Source organism: Halichoerus grypus, chromosome 15, assembly GCF_964656455.1.
Source record: "Halichoerus grypus chromosome 15, mHalGry1.hap1.1, whole genome shotgun sequence".
In the NCBI taxonomy this organism is placed as follows: Eukaryota; Metazoa; Chordata; class Mammalia; order Carnivora; family Phocidae; genus Halichoerus; species Halichoerus grypus.
Window position 1 is genome coordinate 16295516 of NC_135726.1, and position 20961 is coordinate 16316476.

Sequence of the window (20961 nt, forward strand, 5' to 3'; positions counted from 1 at the left end):
AAATAAATAAATAAATATCATTTTGTTATATCACCCAACCCATGGTGGTATAAAGGAGCTCCCAATACATATTTGTGGAATAAATTAGATTCCTTCTAAGGCTTTAGGGGACTTGGAGACTAATGTTACGAGGTAACAGAAAAGCAATTAAAATACTATTAAAAATGACAAAAGATACAAGGTATCAAGAGACCTTTTGTATTAATAAATATTCTCAGTGTTCACTGGAGAATGAATGGTTCAAAGCCTGATCTTCCTTTTCCTGACTAGTCCCCTAAATCTGTGATTCTCAAGTGTGTCCTCAGCTCAGCAAGAGCAGCATCACATAAAACTTATTAGAAATGCAAATTCTCAGGCACTGCCCAGATCTACAAATCAGAATCTGAGGAAGAGGCCTAGCCATCCATTTTTGGTTTTGATTTTGGTTTTTAAGATTTTAAGTAACCTCTACACCCAATGTGGGGCTCAAACTCAGGACCCAAGATGAAGAGTTGCATGCTCCACAGGCTGAGTCAGCCAGGCACCCCTACCCATCTGCTTTTACAAGCTCTCCAGGTGATTCTGATGCACACTCCAGTTTGAGAACCATTGATCTAGATCATTCTTCTTCATCCTAGGGTTTACAGAATTATTACTGCCAACTTTAATAAACCTCTTCTATTATGGAGTCCAGTTCCCACATCCTCCCTTTTTAGGCAACAGGAGCAATCAATTAAAGAAGGAGAGAAAAGAATACTAGTGTTGAGTGGATTATATAGTCTAGGCATGAGATTAAAACTTATTTAGAGTAAGGGGAATAAATGTAGAGGGGTCACAGGCACCCCAAATATTTCAGAAGTGGCATCAAGGGGAGTACTGGTTTAAAAAGAAGGTATGGAGGTGGGGGTACCTGGGTGGCTCAGTCAGTTAAGCCGTCCAGCTCTTGGTTTTGGCTCAGGTCATGATCTCAGGGTAGTGGGATTGAGCCTGGTATAGGGCCCCACAATCAGCGGGGAGTCTGCTTGGGATTCTCTCTGTCCCTCTTCCTCTGCCCCTCACCCCGACTCATGCTCTTTTTCTCTCTCTCTCAAATAAATTAAATCTTTTTTTAAAAAATGAACGTGGGAATTAAGATGACTCACATTCTTACCTTGAGTGCCTTTGTTGGAAATGCCACTAGTAAAAAATAAGAACTCTAATGAGTGAAAAAAGTTTAAGCAGGTTAAGAGATAATTATATCAGTTTTAACCTTCCCCCTGAGTGAAGATAACCTAAAATTTTTATTTATTTTTAATTTATTTATTTTTTAAAGATTTTGGGCGCCTGGGTGGCTCAGTTGGTTAAGCGACTGCCTTCGGCTCAGGTCATGATCCTGGAGTCCCGGGATCGAGTCCCACATCAGGCTCCCTGCTCAGCAGGGAGTCTGCTTCTCCCTCTGACCCTCCTCCCTCTCATGCTCTCTGTCTCTCATTCTCTCTCTCGCAAATAAATAAAATCTTAAAAAAAAAATTATTTTTAAAGATTTTGTTTATTTATTTGACAGAGAGAGCACAAGCAGGGGGCATGGCTGGCAGAGAGAGAGAGAGAAGCAGTCTCCCCACTGAGCAGGGAGCCAGACTCTGGGTTCCATCCCAGGACCCTGGGATCACCACCTGAGCCAAAGGCAGACACTTAACTGGCTGAGCCACCCAAGCGCCCCAAGATGTCTAAAATTTTTAGATGGATGTTTCCAGAAAGCTAGACTGGGGAATAAATAGGGATCGAATCTAAAGATTTGGGAGGCATTCCTATAATGTAATAATTGAAGCCTTGAGGATAGATAGTATTGCTGAAGGAGAGAATTTAGAAGGACAACGGGGCCAAGACAGTTCCGTGGGGGGTGGCCTGCGTGCAAGGCAGAATAGAGTCCAGTGAAGGAGGGTGGAAAGCCATCAGAGAGGCAGGGGGACCAGGATCCTTCAGTATTACCAAAGTCAGGGGAGAAGAGACAGTCCAGAAAGAGGACATGGTCAGCAATGTCAAATTTGGCAAAGAAACAGAAAGCTGAGAAATAAAAACAAAACAAAAAAAATTGATATGATCAACTAGAACATTAGAAACAGCTTTCCATCGTGCCATTTCAGGCTGGGCAGGTAGGACAGGAGCCATTGGTTCTGGAGATTGGAGAGAATAAATGGTAAGCAAAGTTGAGACAGATGTTTGGGGAAAGAAAGGGAATTTGGGCAACTGCTGAAAGGGACGCCTAGGGCACCGAAATGTTTTTGAGGGTAGGATGAATAAATTATCATCGAGGGATAAGATTGAAGACTTGACAAAGAAGGCTTGTAATGACTCAACGTCGCTGAAGATGAATGACAGAAAACCCACGTCATCATTCTGCTGAAATTCTGCATGAATTTTAACAGGCCAGATCCCATAATTATAGAATCTCAGATTTGAAAAGGAATTTAGAAGTCATCTAATACTCCCTTTCAGTTCCATCCAGCAAAGGATTATTTGCTAGTAAATTGCGTCCCTTGTTTAGAGAAATGGGCGAGGATGTCAAAGACTCTTAAAATGAAGTGGGGGTACCTAAGCAGTGGTCCAATAGAGCATAGTGGATAAGAAAGTGGCTCAGGGGTTGGTTTGTCCGTTAATCAATCTTTCTTTCTTTTCTTTTTTTTTTTTTTTTGTAAGTAGGCTCCACGCCCACGACCTTGAGATCAAAAGTCGCCCCCAGGTGTTAATCTTACAACCAAATATTAGACATGTTAGCTGAGCCTAGCTGTCTTGAGTAGCTATCCCTTACTTGTAAAACAGTACCTATCTCACAGACTTGTGATCTTTAAATGATCTGTAGTTTCTCTGTATTGACTGACTTGTAACAATAAGACTATATACAGGTTTTACATTTAAAAGTAAAGAAGGCGCTAAGGGGTGGACGCAGAAGCCTATCTCCTACGGTGTCTCCCTAAGTTTGACCCTGCCCACACCTGGCTGGGGTGCAGGCAACCTCGCGCATGCGCGCGGGTAGCCCTGAGCCGGAAAATGCCTATGCGGCCGCCAGGAGGCGCCGCTAAGTCACAATTGTACCTCCCTGCTCCCAGAGGCCCTGATTGGGATGTAGGGGTGGAGCCAGCTCCGTGCGCAAGCGCGCTGAGGGCGCGTTCGGTCAAGATGGCGCCTGTGGAGCACGTTGTGGCGGATGCCGGGGCTTTCCTGCGAGACGCGGCTCTGCAGGTACGGAGAGCTACCGCCAAGAGGAGCAGGGTCTGGGCTGGCGACCCCTGAAGTAGTGCGGGAAGTCGGGGGCGCATTGCGTGGTGCGGACGGGTGTGAGCTGGGCGGGTCTCTCCGCAGGACATCGGGAAGAACATCTACACTATCCGGGATGTGGTGAACGAGATTCGGGACAAGGCCACGCGCAGGCGGCTCGCAGTCCTGCCCTACGAGCTGCGTTTCAAGGAGCCCTTCCCAGAATACGTGCGGCTGGGTGAGTGCTTCTGCCCTGGTGTTGATGGCGAAGCCGGGTCCCAGGCTACCCGCTCGGGACCGACTCGGGTGCGAGTTGAGGTCTGGGTATTTATCAGCATTTGATTCAGAAACTGCACGTTCTAGGAGATCATGGTGGCAGAGAGGCTCCCTGGGTCAGGAGTCAGCCAGGCCTTGCCAGTTACTAGTAGGATTTGGTTGAAGGATAAAATGGAAAAGCTTTTAGTACAGTGCCTGGTACATGGTAAGTGCCCAATAAATTTTAGCTGCTAATGTCTGCTTTTAAGGAAATGTGTTATTGTTATAAAGCGGAGTTGTTGCAGAGCAGTCCAATAATTTTGTTTCATCACAAACTACAACAGTTATTGACTGAATTAACTTTTAATCCCATTTGGAATCTGAATATCCTATTAATCTGGATTGTTATACTTAGAATCAAAGAATTTTAGACCAGAGAAGAGACCTTCTATTCCAACGTAATACCAAAGTTTAATAAGGAATTCTCACCATTTGCAGACATGCTTTTAGTGACTTTTTGTTAACTTTGTTCTCCTGTTCCTTCCTCTGCACTGGATAAGGAGGTCACGGTAAACCTAATTGGCATGAATTTTAATGATAGAGAATACAAATGTCTCAACAGTGAGTAGAAAAAAGGAAATGGATGAGAGTATTAAAAGGGTTTTCTTGGGATATTGATCCTGAGTTCTTTTTCATACTTTCACTATGGTTATCCAAGGTCATATGGCTTTTTGTTTCTAATTTGAGTTGGGACTCTCTTCACAGTGACTGAGTTTTCAAAGAAAACTGGAGACTATCCCAGCCTCTCTGCCACAGATATCCAGGTGCTGGCGCTCACCTATCAGTTAGAAGCAGAGTTTGTTGGGGTGTCTCACCTAAAACAAGAACCGGAAAAGGTAAATCAAGAGGATTATTGGTTTTCTTCCTTTTAACTTTTTTATTCTGGGAACCATCAGATATACAGAAGTGGAGGGAATAGTATGATGGACCCAGTGTCTGGATTACTCTGTCTCCACACTTACCAAGTCATGATTTATCAGGTTTCATTTCTACTGACCCCAGCCCTTAGTATTTTGAACTCAGACATTGTATTTCAGTGATATTTCTTCGTGTCTCTCTTTAAAAGCAAAAAAAAAGCCCCACAAAATCATTACACAAAATTAATAGTAATTCCTTAATATTGTCAAATGTCCACCTAGTTTTCACATTTCCTAATTATTTTACAATTTTTTTTAACAAATGTGTCTTAGTCTCAGCAAATGGTCTCAGTCTCTTTTGATCTGTAGGTTTTTAGGAAGGGTTGGTTAAATTTGGAAAATGCAGAAATAGAGTAAAAATCAACTATATTCTTGCTATTTTTATTTTTATTATTATTATTTTTTTTTTTTTTAAGATTTTATTTATTTATTTGACAGAGAGAGACACAGCGAAAGAGGGAACACAAGCAGGGGGAGTGGGAGAGGGAGAAGCGGGCTTCCCGCTGAGCAGGGAGCCTGATGCGGGGCTCGATCCCAGGACCCTAGGATCATGACCTGAGCCGAAGGCAGACACTTAACGACTGAGCCACCCAGGCGCCCCTATTCTTGATATTTTTAAAAAAATGGGTTTCTTTCCAAAAGGAAGAAAGAACACTATGTGCTTGCCCTTTTTTTTTTTTTTTTTAAAACTCTTGCCACCTTCAGAATTCTAGATTCCTATTGTGCTTTTAGGGACTTGCCCGCATTGGCTAGGTTGAAGAGACTAATTGATTTGTGGCTGGGTCCTATTGGCTTTTTCCATGCCAAAAGATTTTAGAAGCCAAATAATCATGTAATAATTAATTTCAAATAGTGTTAACTAAGAATTGCTTAATGTCTTCTGTCTAAAGTCATCAAAAGTCCTCTGAACTCACATTTGTGTACGAATTGGAACTGCCATCACTTATTTTCAACCAGGTTTAGAGTTCTCTAATCCAAAGAGTCTAAAACTGATATGTAAAACACAGATTTCTGTGTGTCACCAAAATGTTTTAGGGAGACAGAGTAAAGGGAAACATAAAGCCAGAGTCTGTGACTGAGCACAGTGTGACTAGTATCTGGGTTTCCATTTGGCATCCATCAATTCATGATTCCTAAAAATTGCCCTTTTCCTGCAGCCTATTGGGCAGAGATTAGGTTTTTTGTTTTTTGGTGTTTTGTTTTAAGTAAATTCCATGTGGGGCTTGAACTCATGATCAAGAGTCTCGTGCTCTACCCACTGAGGAAGCCAGGTGCCCCAGGAGTTAGATATTTTGTATCAGAAGCCTTAAAACAGTCTATTTTTAAAAAATAATACAGTATCGGGGCGCCTGGGTGGCTCAGTCGTTAAGCGTCTGCCTTCGGCTCAGGTCATGATCCCAGGGTCCTGGGATCGAGTCCCACATCGGGCTCCCCGCTCAGCGGGAAGCCTGCTTCTCCCTCTCCCACTCCCCCTGCTTGTGTTCCCTCCCTCGCTGTGTCTCTGTCAAATAAATAAAATCTTAAAAAAAAAAAAAAATAATAATACAGTATCTTTTGACCCAGCAATTCCACTCCTAGGCATTTATCCTAAGTATATAACTAAAGATACATGCAAGTTTTATAACTAATGCTGTTCATCACAGCGTTATTTATGTGGACAAAAAAGAAATGTTCTAAAGTGGTTATTTGGTAGTTGTGGGATCACTGAATAATTATTTTTATGTTTCCCAATTCTCAGTAACTGTGGGGAAAATATTTTGTTTTCTATTCATTTTAGTTACTCTTTCATGGTGAATTTTCAAACTGTGTATTTCTCTGTTTAGAGCTGTCACTTTTTTCTTTTTAAAGGTTAAAGTGAGCTTATCAAGTCAGCACCCAGAAACTCCTCTACACATTTCTGGTTTCCATCTGCCCTCAAAGGTAATTGCTTAGACAAGCCACGCTCTCCTGCCCTCTTGTGCTACATAGCTCCACAAATTATGTACAGTGAGCCACATTTATCTAGACTGCTATCCTAGTTTGTCCAGCCCTGTCTGACCGGACTTGTGTCATCTGTCATTCCATCTATAATCCTCTGTTTTTAGGTTTTAAAATCCTTATTCTTTTAACCTCAGCCTAAACCCCCACGAGAAACACTACAACATGGACACCCAGCTGGTGAGCCCGAGAACCTAGAATTCAGTTCCTTCGTGTTCTGGAGAAACCCTTTGCCTAATATTGATCATGAACTGCAGGAGCTGCTGGTAAGGCCCTGATGTATGATCCCCTGATGACAGCATGCCAGTTTCTTCCTGCTCTTCCTATGGGCTGGGACTTCGTGACTTCTGTTGTTTCAGATGGACAAAGGTGATGATGTTCCAGGTGAGGAGGATGAGGAAGAAGAGACTGGATTTGAAGAAAGGAAAGACAAGGATAGCGACGACGATGGGGGTGGCTGGATAACTCCCAGCAACATCAAGCAGATCCAGCGGGAGTTGGAGCAGTGTGCCGTCCCGAAGGATGTGCGGGTCGGCTGCGTGACTACGGACTTCGCCATGCAGGTGGGTGGATGGGCATCGGCCGGCCCTAGGCTCTAGTTCATAACCTGTCACGGGCAGGGGTCCCTCTGAGGTTTGGGAGTATGTACAGCTCTACTCTGAGGCTTCTTTTCCTGGTTCTTGAAACTTCACCTGTGCTCTTTATTTATAGTTTTGGCTGGAAACTAAAAAAAATCAATGTAATGACAAAATATATATCTTCTATTAAGTTTTTAATGTTTATTATGGATGGTCTTTTGATAGTTCTCGTTCAGTATGTTTCATGTTCTGTTCTCAGTTAGGTTCTTGGAAAAAGTAGAGGTTTCCAGCCCCCAAAAGAGTATCTTGCCTTTGACAAGATAAATGTCTTTGTTAAGAGAGATTGCTAGTGAGGGGCCCTGGGCAAAAGACCTGGGCCCTTGAAATACAAGAGAAATCTAGGTCTTTTTCCTAGTTTGTGTGTCTTGAGAGGCATCCTAAGCTTACTTTCCCTTAGCACCAAACCAGGCTTTGTGAAGTCCTTTCACTGTGATTATACGGATGTTAGAAGAAACTTTGGTTTTGCTGACTTCGGTTGTGCTTTGACTTGTTGGTCACAGAACGTCCTGCTTCAGATGGGGCTGCACGTGCTGGCAGTGAACGGCCTGCTGATCCGAGAGGCCCGGAGCTACATCCTGCGTTGCCACGGCTGTTTCAGGTACGCAGCTGGTGGTCTGGACCCACGGCCTCTGTGGAACGCTTTTCTCTTCCTGTCCTTTCAGCCAGTCTTCAGAAGGATGGCCTCGTGTTCAGGTGTTCCTCCACCTTGTCCTTCATATGTGGCTAGGTTCGGTCCTCACCACAGCACTGAAACCTCTGGGACAGTAACCTCCTGCTTATTATCTCAGTCGTAGGAATAAAGGTGTGGATTGTGGAGCCAAGAGCCCTCATCATTTAACCATATGTACTGAAACATTTATGGATGAAATGATGTCTGGGACTTGCTTTGAAATAATACACAGGTGGGAATAGAGATAGAACAGGATGGCCATCAATTGATGGTTGTTGAAGCTGGGTGAGGGGCCCATGGGGGTTCGTTGTGCTCTTTGGTCTATTTTATGTTTACATTTTATGTTTAAAAACAAAAAAGAAAAGGTGAAATGGATTCAGATTACACAGGTTCAGATCCAGATTCTTTCTCACAGTAGCTTTACAAAAGTTGGTGAACTTCTCAGTGTTTCAGATTTTTCTTGCATAAAATCGAAAAAGCTGGTTGTCCGAGAAGAGTGTGATATCTGGAACACAGGACGGGGTGCACTCAGGTGAACTGTTAGTTCACAGAGCATGCCCTTCTTTTCCGTTTCTCTTCTGGCTCTTGAAGTGGTCCTCGTGCGGGGGTGGTGTTCTGTGGGCAGGCCCCAGGGGCCCGGAGACCTGCTCGGAGCAGACGAGACTATTCCACAGCCTTGCCGGTGACCATCGCCCTGGGACCTTACACTGCAGTGGCTGAGAGCTTCTTCGTAGATTCAGTCTAGATTTGGTGGCTGTCATGTAGATCATCTCGTGGAGCAGCAAAGTGTCCTTAGTGCTGGGTCCCTAGTGCTGTTCCACTGAGGATAAAGTTGCCTAGATGGACCACTGCTCTCCTGCTGGCTTCAAGACAACCAGTCACTCGTGGCCCAGGGGCCCTGCTCCACCCCCAGCCTCTGCAGGCTTGCCCGTGACTTAGGGAGCCACTTCTCAAAGCTTCCTCTGCATTCTTCTCCCTCTTCAGTATGTAAATGTACCGGGCGTAGGACGGTAAAGCGCCTGGCTTCATGAAAGCCCATTTCCCCCACTGCCCTTCATTACAAAACCCCAAGTTCCCCAAATGAACACGCCTTCTTAGCAGCTCTTAGAAACATTCTCCATTCTTGTGAGATTAGCCCAGTGACTGGACGGTTTCTTACACAGGATAATTAGTTCCTAGCATCTGTTGAGAGGCACTTGGTTTCCTCTCAGAGACTTGCAGGTCAAGGGTTCAGCGCCTCGGGAGATTCACATAGCTCATCCCCTGACCCCTGGGAATGGAGGGGGAGTTCCTCAAGGACACGTATAAACACTGCCACTTGGTCCTTGACAGCAGCGGCTTTCTTGTCCAGGGTCCCTGTTGGGGCTCAAATGCATAGGGGCAAGGCGAGGCCTCAGGGCCTGCCCTCGACACCCACAGCCATTCAACTCCGGCAGCTCTCCAGTGTTTCCTGTGTCGTTCGTTAATACGTTCTTGGCGCTTTGGGAGCCACGTGCTGGCTTCACAGCCCGGCTGCCAGCTCAGGAATACGGCCCTGGACTAAGTACTGTGATGTTAGAAGCACTGACTGGAGCCAGGTTCCCCGGGCTTGTATCTGCCACTCACTAGCTCTGTGACCTTGAGTAGGCTACCGTATCTTGCCTCGGTTTCCCCATCTGTAAGATGGACATAATGCCAATTCCATAGGATTGTTTTGATGTTAAACTTGTGGAATAATGCCTAACAGTTCAGTAAGACTTCAGTACTAGTGTAACAACATTCGCTCAACTTCCATGTTTACAGACTCACTGCCAGTGTCATTTCATTCACTTTTGCCCTCAGCGCAGCAGGGTGGCTTGCTTGTATCGGTGGCACGAGGCCAGGCGGCCGTGGTCTGTGATGCGTCGGGGGCCGTTCAGCCTCCCCCCCGTTCCTTGTCGCTTCCCCCTCGTCTGACACCCGCGACTCACCTTGTGCTCCAGGGACGAGGTTTGCCCTCCGTGGTTTCCGTGCAGAGCCTTTCTTTTTCTGTCTCCAGGACCACATCTGACATGAGCCGAGTGTTCTGTTCGCATTGTGGAAACAAGACCCTGAAGAAGGTGTCCGTGACCGTCAGTGACGATGGAAGCCTGCACATGCACTTCTCCCGCAACCCGAAGGTGCTGAACCCTCGGGGCCTCCGGGTGAGTGGCAGCATTCCCTTCTCCTCGCAGCCGGGCCTGAGGCTGGGAAAGCAAGACCTCTTAGCATCAGGATCAAAATCCACAGAGAGGACCAAGAAAGGCTTGGCATTTAACTGTCCCGCTGATTCCCTGAACCCGGCCTTACTTTATGGCACAAGATGGTCTGGCGCTCTTCTAATTCCGTCCCTGCCCTGGCATCAGCCATTTCTCTGTGGAGCTCGGATTCCTTACGGAGAGTGGGGTTTTGAAACAAAGAGCTGAGCATAGGGTGGGCTCATTGCCCTAGGGGGTCGGAGATGTCTCAGCCCACGGGGGACAGAGATTATAAACCGACGCGTGTGTATGTAAATATACACGGGAATATTTTCTATTACGTATCTGTATTTTAAAATGAGTTCATAAGTTCCATTTCAACCCAGCAGAGTTCATTGTAGCCCTCCCTCATGTTTTGACACCATTTTCCATCATTATTTATTTGCTCAATCTAGAATACTCATTTCAGAATTACTAACCCACAGCAGTGAAAATGGTACCTGCCCAGTGGAGTTCGGTGTTTGGAGGTAACTCCGTTGCTAGCTGAGGGCGTGTCCCCACAGCACGAGTAGCAGTGAGTGAGACGCTCCACTCACATCCTCTCTGCATCCAGAGCCGTCAATACGCTTGACATTAACAAGATCGGACATGTTTGAATAGGGTGCCCCGTCCTAATGGCCTTTCCTCCTCTCGTTTGCAGTATTCACTTCCCGCTCCCAAAGGGGGCAAATACGCCGTCAACCCCCATCTGACCGAGGACCAGCGCTTCCCTCAGCTGAGACTCTCCCGGAAGGCCAGGCAGAAAACGGACGTGTTTGCCCCTGACTACATAGCTGGGGTATCTCCCTTTGCGGAGAATGACATCTCCAGCCGGTCCGCCACCCTGCAGATCCGAGATAACACCTTGGGAGCGGGGAGGAGGCGGTTAAATCCCAATGCTTCCAGAAAGAAGTTTGTGAAGAAGAGGTGAAGCGCAAGCTCTGCGGGCCAACAGGATTGCCGCTGCAGCTGCTGAGGCGCTCAGGGGCCTCATTTCCCCAGCTGTCGGGCTCCAGAACCATGTGGGTGGAAACAGTAGGCCTGGCTTATGCAGTGCTGCTTCCTGGCTCCCTGGGATGGGTCGGGTCGGGTTCGTGATGGAGCTGGGCCATCCCTTGGCCTGCGAGCATCCAGAGAGCTGGGATTCCTGCCATGTTGAGGGGAGTTTGACAGAAACAGAAGAACGGTGCCATGGAGCACATCCTCAGCATTCAAAGAAAGGAACTTCCAGCTGGTACTGTTTTTCTAATAAATGTGGTTATAAGCTTCTGTGCCTTTTCATTAAGTCGCCAAATGTTTGCTTCTTAGATAATTGGAAGGTAGCACTTGAGCTGTATACTCAAGTATCAAGCATTTAGATTTTTTTTTTTTTTTACAAGAAAATATACTAAGTTTGTTACAGTAAACCTAAGAGCTACTATTTTTTCTCTTTTACAACTTATTCTTGGGATGCCTGGGTGGCTCAGTTGGTTAAGCATCTGCCTTCAGCTCAGGTCATGACCCAGGGACCTGGGATCGAGCCCCACATCGGGCTCCTTGCTCAGCAGGGAATCTGCTTCTCCCCCTGCCTGCCACTCCCTCTGCCTGTGCGTGCACACACCTCTCTGTCATATAAATAAATAAAATCTTTTAAAAATTATTCTGAGGCATTTCAGTCATTCAAGAGAGTTTTAGTATAGTGAACTGCTACAGCCTTCCACCTAGAGTCACTCTTACTTTGCCTTTTCTTTCTCTCTTCCTACACCCATGAGTACACCAGGAATCTCCTAGGGAAAGGATGTTCTTTGCATAAGTTCGGGAAACAACATTGATACGTAACTATTACTGATACAGAGCAGAACTCAATTTTTTCTAGACTGTTCACCGTCCTTCCTTTCATTTCCTGTTTCTGAACACTTTCTTTAAAAAGATTATGTGTTTTAGTGAGAGGGGGCAGAAGGAGAGAGAGTTTCAAGCTGACCACGCTGAGCACGGAGCCCGACATGGGGCTCAGACCCACGACCCTGAGATCATAACCTGAGCGGAAACCAAGAGTCGGGGGGACACTTAACCTACTGCGCCACCCAGGCACCCCTGAACACTTGAACTATGTCTTGAGCAGTTGACATTTTTAATAGTACAAACCACGTTTTTTAAATGTCCCTCCATTTGGGTTTGACAGATTGCATAACCTCAAGTAAATTTAGGGGGAAACACTTTGGGTAGGAATGTTCCATGAGTGATCGGTATACAGGGTCTCATGGTAAGTGATGTTAACTCTGATTACTTGGGATATGAACCGGACTACAAGATTTTTTTCCAAGTTCTTTATATTGATAGTATATATACAAAGTATATAGTAATCTTCAAAAGCTCCTTAATTAGGTTATTTTCTTGTATGGTTATCTTGGGCATATAGTTAAATTGAATTTAAACCAAGAACATTAACCAGGTTTTTCCCATCGTATTTTTTTAAGTAAACACGGTTCCAAAAATAAAAACCAAAAGGTATACATAGAGCTAGATGCATTCCGTCCCCTCCCGTTTCACCTTAACCCATATAGGTCATTGGTTTTGTTTCTTACTCATCCTTGTTTTGTTCTGCAAAAATAAGCATCTGTGTGTGTTACATCAACTTTTTTAAGATTTTTAAGTAATCTCTACACCCAACGTGGGACTTGAACTCACAACCCTGAGATCAAGAGTCCCATGTTCCACTGACAAGCCAGCCAGGTGCCCCAACTTTTTTCGTACACTAGTAGTGGTAGGGGCGCTCGGCTGGCTCAGTCCGTGGAACGTGCGACTCTATCTCGGGGTTGTAAGTTTGAGCCCCACATTGGGTATAGAGATTACTTAAAATCTTTTTTTAAAAAAGTAGTATACTATATTCCACCCCCCACCACCCCCCCCGGAAATCACTCCATATCCATTCATAGAGATCTTACTGTTCTTATCACTCCGTCATGAAAAGCTACCAGGTCAGGCACTTCATCATGTTACAGGCTCTGGGTTGAGTACGTAACCCACGTCCGCCCACTTACTGGGTAGGACATTGTTAACGAGGTGCGGGTGCTGTCAACAGCAGTCTTCTACACGAGATTAAATGCCTTAAAGTCACAGAGCTTGCGAGCGTCCAGGCCAAGGTTTCAGCTTAGTCTGTCTGCTCTGATGCAACAAACAGACCAGGGGAGACCAGAGGAAACAGGGTGAACACTAGCCCCCCTGCCCTGCATCTCTGAAACTCATGGGGGGGTTGTGCAGCTGGGGGGCTGGCTGAAAGCTGCGGTCCAGGGTGCTGGAGGAGAGGGCAGAAGGGGCAAGAGCCTGTGAGAGTCCGTTTCTTTCTCCTCCTACTGTCAGACTTACAGAAAAGCAGGGGGTAGTGTAACACCCATGTGCCCGATGTAGAGGCCAATTTTAGGCAACCAACTTGAACAATGGAAACCTGAGTCAGGTAGAAGGACCCATAGGGACCCCCAACCCCCAACCACCCCACCCCCACTGCTACATACAAACAGGCCCATCAGGCGACCCACCACAAAATATCCCCAAATGCTAGCTGACCTACAGGTTACTTACACCCGGACACAGGTACCAAAAAGGGAAAATTCCCTAGGTTCCCATACCTCCTCACCTCCCTTGCCTTAGAACCAAAAGGCGGCTCTGGTCCCACCCAGTAAGGCAAACCTCAGAATGTGCTTCTCACAGGTCACCAGCCAGAGCTAGTCCTGTGGCCCCACCCAATCGGATAGGACCAAGACATGCAATCCCAATCAACAGCCAGAAGGTAGGATGCTAGAAATACTTGGTGAATAGCATTAGTCAAAACCACAAATTGTAGAGATGCATACAAGTGGCTTGAAATAAACTTGGGAGCAGGAACAATAGGATAAAAGAGGTTGTAAGTGTGTGCATAGCAAGTTGTTAATTCCAGTGTTTAAGCCCTTGGACTTGAAGTATTAAAAGCTTAAGAACTTTTATATAAGTTATCCTTGAAAATTTTGATTGCTAGTTTAGGACATGTGAAACTCGTATTTAACCCAAATCTTACTGGCAACCTTGAATGACACTTTTAATTGTTAATAATTAATAAGATAATTCTGAGATAGGGAAACAGAAGGACTCCATAAAAATCTGCTTTTTGCTCCTTTTCCTGCTTCTATTCTTGCCAGGACATGCACCCCCACCCCACTTTACACAGGCCTCAGAATGTCCTCCTTGTCAGGGACAAGGAGTTAATGATTTCTTTAGAATAGATAACATCTACGGAAGGGCCAGTTGAGAAGGACCCCACAAAGCCATCATATGCACATTCCAGACCAAGGGAGCTAAATATCTCGATGCCAAGACCCTCTACTCCAAGGAATAACACCTGGGCCCTCATCTTTGTTCTAACAGGTTCCTGGATGCCTGAGAGCACATGTACACTGGGCCACAATCCTCCCTAAAAACCCCCAGACCCTGAACAAAGAGGAAATTCATGCTCCTTTCCTTTCCGAGTCTCCCAGACACAACGCCTGTATCTGTTCTCTATCTTCAATAAGCTCTGCTGGCTCGCATCGGATTTCTATCCTGCATGAAGCCAAGGACCCTCTTGTCTAGTCCTGAGGGACCCCCTCTGGGTCACCAGATCAAGCCTGCTGGCATCAATTCTATACTGCTATCTTCTTTAATACAAGATACAGTTAATAGCAGTGTCAGTGACATTTCCAAAACACCCCCTGGGAAAGAGCACCACTGTAATCCACAATCAAGCAGCAAATGCAAAACCCTGGGACATCTGGAAGACTAGCCCCCAAATTTACTGGTTATTTTCACCCCAGTACACATGGACAGGGAGATAGCTATAGTGGAAATGAATGCCGTGCCTAGCTCACTGTGTTTGTGTGTTCACGTGTTTGGAGGTAAATTTTCATAAATGCAACCTGTCTGCATTATTAAGACAATGATGAGACTGTAATTCTGGGACCCATGGTGACACAGAGGTGTGGTGTACCTTTACTACACTGTAGTAATGAGCTGTTCACATGTCTGCAAACTTAGAAACTGGGTGGGGTTTCTCTTTCTACACCCTTCGTGAGGCTCATTGCCAGGTTCTGGAATGATGTTTAATAAATGCTTGTAAAATTGAATGCATGACTCACACCAGTCTGGAGAAAATAATCAAGAGACCGGGAACACCTTTCCCTAACTTTTCTTACAGTTTGCTCTTGGAAATTATAAACGAGTTCCCTGCCCCCGAAGGTGTTTATGCCAGAGCTGAAGAGTTACTAGTGGGACGTGGGATAAAAAGGATCAAGCAATGAAAATGGGGTCCTTTCTATACCTTAAACTCTGTGATGTGACACCAGAACTCAATTTGCTCTATCAGATAATCTCTCTTCACAACACATGCATACCATTTCAAGAGAAATTTCAGTTTACCCAGAGCTGTCTAAGCCTAATAGAGAATGACCTATTTGACACAATATATAACATGACAAAGTTCCAGGAGAACACACAGGAACACAGAAGTCCAGCATAACAGTGCACGTTCCATACCATCGTGGTCGGGGGAGGGGGACAAGAAGGAGGAGGTTTACAGTAGAAGAATCATTAATCCCCTAACACCAAAGACCTGTTCCCTCCAGGGATCCATGGCTGGTAGCCACGGGAACCACTGAGGAGAACAGACGCCCAGGTCCCCAGACAGGCCCGTGCCGCCCCAAACTACTGCACCAAGTCCATCACCCACAGCAAGCGGGATTTAGGGACTTCTTATGCCAAAAAGGAGGCACCCTTGGGGAGGCAGTGCCTTTAGCAGGTGACTAATGAGGCTGTTTGTGTTCTTCCATCAGGAGGAGGATGGGGGACTCCTGAGGTTTCTCCTCTACCTCTGCTTTTTGTTTCTAGATAATGAAGACCATCAACAAAGCTTTCTACAGCTCCGAGTGCTGGCTGCTCCCTGATGATGTGGGAGAGACCTTGAGGACATGGTTTCCAGTCAACACGCAATGCTGGTACATACATACTCCAGGGACAGTCCTGCTCAGAGAAGCCCCTGGGCAGTGTACAGTTTTTAAACTCACAGCAAATTAAAGCTGAGGGACCTTTAAGGCAATGCAGCTGAAACCTATGTTTTTACAGAAGCAACCAGAGCTCAAAGAGAAGAGCATTGGCAGCTCATCTGGACCTAGGCTCCTCTGGAGTCTGAGGGCCTGAGTTCCAATTCTGAACTACACACTAACTAGCTGTAGAGCCATGGGCAAGTCATAATACCCCTTGGTTCATCAGTTTCCCTATCTCTAAAATGGGGGTTTTAGGGGTGCCTGGGTGGCTCAGTCATTAAGTGTCTGCTTTCGGCTTGGGTCATGATCCCAGGGTCCTGGAATCCAGCCCCACATCGGGCTCCTTGCTCAGCGGGAAGCCTGCCTCTCCCTCTCCCACTCCCCTCTACTTGTGTTCCCTCTCTCACTGTGTCTCTCTCTGTCAGATAAATAAATAAAATCTTAAAAAATAAAAATAAAATAAAATGGGGGTTTTATTCCCTACCTCACATCATACACGGAAATTACTGCAAACTAGATCTTAAAACTACAGACTTAAATGTAAGAGCTAAAACTATAAAACTCACAGATAAAAAAAATATAGGCATAAATCTAGGGTTAGGGAATGATTTCTTAGACAGGACACCAAAGCAGAAGTGATAAAAGGATCATAAGTTAGACTTCATCAAAATTAAAACCTTATATGGTTTAAAAGACACCACTGAGAAAATAAAAAGACAACCCAAAGAATGGAAGAAAGTATTTGCAAATCATGTATCTGATAAGGAATTTGCATAAAGGAGGCACCTGGCTGGCTTAGGTGGTAGAGTGTGCAACTCTTGATCTTGGGGTTGTGAGTTCAAGTCCCACGTTGGGTGTAGAGCTTACTTTAAAAAAAGGAACTTGTATAAAGAACCCTTACTACTCAATAATAAAAAAGACAACCCAATTTTAAAATGTGCAAAGAAATTGAATAAACATTTTTCCAGAGAAGATATATAAGTGTCCAAGAATTAATTACATGAAAAGATGTTGAATATCACTAATCATTAGGAAAATGCAACTCAAAACCACAATGAGATACCACCTCACAGACACACTAGGATGGCTATAATAAATGAGACAGACAACAGCAAGTGTGGATGAGGAGAAATTCTAACACTCATACTTTGCTGGTAGGAATGTAAAATAGTGCAGCTACCTTGGAAAACAGTTTGGCAGTTTCTCAGTTGTTAAACATAATGTAACCACCAATTTTCTTCCTGGACACCTACCCAAGAGAAATAGAAACACATGTCCATGCAAAAACTTAGATACCAGTGTTCATAGTAGCATTATTCATAATAGTCAAAGGTGGTAACCACCCAAATGTCCATCAGCTGATGAGTGGATCAACAAAATGTGGTTCATCCATACAATGGCATATTATTCAGTCATAAAAAGGAACAAAGTACTGATATCTGCTACAATGTGGATGACCCTTGAAAACACTAGTTAAGTGAAAGAAGACAGTTACAAAAGACCACATAATGTATGCCATTTATATAAGATGCCTGGGATGGGCAAATTCCCTAGAAACAGAAAGATTAGTGGTTGCCTAGGACCAAAGTGTAGGGGACAGGCAGGAGAAATGGAGAGTGATTGCTAATGGGCTCAAGGTTTCCTTCTGGAGTAATGAAAATGTTCTAAAATCAGATCACTGTGACCACTGCAAAACTCTATACATATATTAAAAGCCATTATACTCTCCCCTTTAAATGGGTGAGTTTCATGTCTTATATATCTCAAATCTATTTTAAAGATGAGAATTATAATAGCCCTTCCCTCAAAGTGCCGTGTGGAGGATTAGCATGAGTTAATACATGTAAGTGTATTCAGAACAGGTCTTGCTGCATGGAAAGTCTTCAGTAAATTAGTGATGATTACTTCCTATTCTGCAAGGGAAAAGGAATAAATTCTGTTGACTTTTCTTACATGAAGGGGTAATAAAGTTAGAAGAATTTTCCACTGTTAAGTATAGCATGACATATTCTGTTCATTTAGCAAAGCACAAATTAATACAATATGGTTTCCATAGTAGTACATAAGTTCAGGTAAAAGTATAGAATAAGGTCATACTGGGGTTATCTTTGTAATATTCATCTGGACAAAATGTCACAACACTGGGAATAAAAACATCTCAGGTACTTATACAGAAAAAAGCATATTCCATCCAAATAATCAGGAAGTAGAGGATATCGGATTCTCCACAACCACCATAAAATCCTGCAGACAACTAGTCAGATATACAATGTATCAAAAAACTTACCTTCCATTTATCCTTTGTTAGCAAACTATTAGAAAATGTAATGGGGGAGGTGGGTGGTGAGGAGAGTAAACCAAAGAGGAATACATGGACTTCAGCACAAGAGAGAGGAGAAAAAGAATCCCAGAAAGATAGCTACGCAGCAAACCTCAGAGAGTCATCAGCTGAGACTGAAACAGAGGACTTCAGAACTTTACCCAGAAGAAGAGAAGTAAACCTGATGAGTTTGACCAAGTGAAAATTAGCATTCATTCTGTGCTTATCTCTGTTTTACACTTTTTTTTTTTTTTTTTTAAGATTTTATTTATTTATTTGACAGAGAGCACACGAAGGAGCATAAGCAGGGGGAGCAGTAGAGGGAGAGAGAAGCAGGTTCTCAGCAGAGTGGGTAACCCAATACAGGCTTTATCCCAAGACCTTGGGATCATGACCCGAGCTGAAGGCAGATGCTTAACCATGTGAGCCACCCAGGCGCCCCTGTTTTAGAATTTTTTTAAAAGATTTTATTTTTTTAAAGATTTTATTTTTTTAAAGATTTTATTTTTTTAAAAGATTTTATTTATTTATTTATTTATTTATTTATTTTTATTTATTTATTTTACAGAGTGAGCATGGAGGGGGCAGAGAGAGTAAGCAGAGTCCCCACTGAGTGGACAGCCAGACATGGGCTCAATCCCATGACCCTGAGATCATGACTGGAGCCAAAATCAAGAGTCGGATGCTTAACCAACTGAGCCACCCAGGCACCCCAAGATTTTATTTTATTTTTTATTTTATTTTTTAAGATTTTATTTATTTGACAGACAGAGACACAGTGAGAGAGGGAACACAAGCAGGGGGAGTGGGAGAGGGAGAAGCAGGCTTCCTGCAGAGCAGGGAGCCCGATGCAGGGCTGGATCCCAGGACCCTGGGATCATGACCTGAGCCAAAGGTAGACGCCCAATGACTAAGCCACCCAGGCGCCCCACCCAAGATTTTATTTTTAAGTAATCTCTACACTCAATGTGGGGCTCAAACTCACCATCTCAAGATCAAGAGTTGCACTTTCCACCAACTGAGCCAGCCCAGCACTCCTGTTTTTCACAATTTCGATGGAAGGTTTAGGAACAAGCAGAGTGTTCGTTGTGTAGAAAACTAATGAGGAAAAAGAGGCAATTATCAACTCTAGGAAAACAAGAAGTTGAAGAAAGAAAATTATCATAATTCACTATCTGGCTCATTGTCATAATAGCATAAACCCTAAATACTGATTTAGCCAAAAATTTTTATATTGCCATATTGGAAGAAAAGAAGAAGGAAAGATGGTGGGCAGTATCAAAGTACTAGTCCTCATCTTTCATAATATTAAGCGAATAGATAAGGTCTTAAAATAATTAACTATAAAACAGCACACTACTTAGAAATACGGCATACCACAAAGTATCATTAAAACTAGTTCGGGGAATGCCTGGGTGGCTCAGTCAGTAAGTGTCTGCCTTCAGCTCAGGACATGATCCTAGGGTCCTGGAATCGAGTCCCTCATCAGGCTCTTTGCTCAATGCGGAGCCTGCTTCTTCCTCTGCCCCTCCCCCTGCCTGTGTGTGCGCACACTCTCTCTTTTTCTCTAAGTAAATAAATAAGGTAAAATATGGAAACATTAATTACTGAATATAAGTTTATCCACTTTTGGCTTCCTTTTACAGATGAACCAAAGATATTTAGGTCTATTAATAGATACATTTTGTGCCACATTGAAAAGTTTTCTGTAAGGAAGAATATACTTCTAGAAATTGTAAAATGTGTTCATAAATCTACCAATCCACAGAATGCTAGTATAACCAACAGTCCACAGTTGCTTCCTTTTTAGTTTTCCTTAGGAATAAAGGATTCTATTTATATAATTAGAAACTTTTACTAAAGCTATTATGGCAAACAGTATGGTGATTCCTCAAAGAATTAAAAATTGAACCATCATATGATCCAGCAATCCCACTTCCAGGTATATATCTGAAGGAACTGAAATCAGTATCTCAAAGAGATCTCTGCACACCCACGTTCATTGCAGCATTATTCACAATAGCCAAGGTATGGAAACAATGTGTCTGTCAACAGATGAATGGATAAAGAAGATATACATACACAACTGAGTGTTATTCAGACATGAGAAAGGAGATCCTTCCATTTTTGACAAGTTGGATGGACACTGAAGGCATTATGCTAGGGAAAGTAAATCCGAGAGAGAAGGACAAATACTATATGATATCACTTCTGTGTGGAATCTAAAAAAAAATGAACTTGCAAAAACCAGAGTAGAACGGTGGTTAGCAGGGGTTGGGGGTGGGGAGTTGGGGAGATGTTATTTAAGGGTACAAACTTATAAGTAGAAGATAAATAAGTTCTGGAAATCTAAGGACAACATGGTGACTAAAGTCAACAATACTGTATTGCAAACTTCAAAGTTACTAAGATACTAAATCTTAACTGTTCACAACACAAAAAGGAAAAGATAAATATGTGACTTGAGAAAGGTATTAGCTAATACTGTAGCAATCATATCGCCAAACAAAAATGTATCAAACCAACACATTGTATACCATAAACTGATACAATGTTAGATGTCAATTGTATCTCAATTAAAAAAAAAAACAAAAACAACTTGGGGCACCAGGCTGGCTCAGTTGCCAAAGCAGGTGACTCTTGATCTCCGG

At 43.9% G+C, this 20961-nt stretch overlaps 1 protein-coding gene across 2 annotated transcripts; it reads left to right on the plus strand.

Annotated features, from left to right (window-relative positions):
• The first annotated feature begins 3074 nt into the window (after positions 1 to 3074).
• Positions 3075 to 11231, plus strand: NOB1 (NIN1 (RPN12) binding protein 1 homolog). Of its 2 annotated transcripts, XM_036070813.2 has the most exons (9): positions 3075 to 3198; positions 3319 to 3451; positions 4234 to 4364; positions 6294 to 6365; positions 6560 to 6688; positions 6782 to 6985; positions 7561 to 7658; positions 9748 to 9892; positions 10626 to 11231. In XM_036070813.2, exons 1-9 carry the CDS (start codon positions 3136 to 3138, stop codon positions 10893 to 10895), a joined length of 1245 nt encoding a protein of 414 aa, XP_035926706.2. In that variant the 5' UTR covers positions 3075 to 3135; the 3' UTR covers positions 10896 to 11231. The 2 variants fall into 2 exon arrangements, with proteins under 2 accessions (XP_035926706.2, XP_035926723.2); XM_036070830.2 differs by lacking the exons at positions 3075 to 3198; positions 3319 to 3451 and adding an exon at positions 3484 to 3694.
• The last annotated feature ends 9730 nt before the right edge of the window (positions 11232 to 20961 follow it).

Coding starts and splice junctions, on each gene's coding strand:
- NOB1 (XM_036070813.2), top strand. CDS start 3,136: ATGGCGCCTGTGGAGCACGTTGTGGCGGATGCCGGGGCTTTCCTGCGA. Junction 6,689..6,781: donor ATGAACTGCAGGAGCTGCTG/GTAAGGCCCTGA, acceptor CTGTTGTTTCAG/ATGGACAAAGGTGATGATGT. Junction 9,893..10,625: donor TGAACCCTCGGGGCCTCCGG/GTGAGTGGCAGC, acceptor TCTCGTTTGCAG/TATTCACTTCCCGCTCCCAA.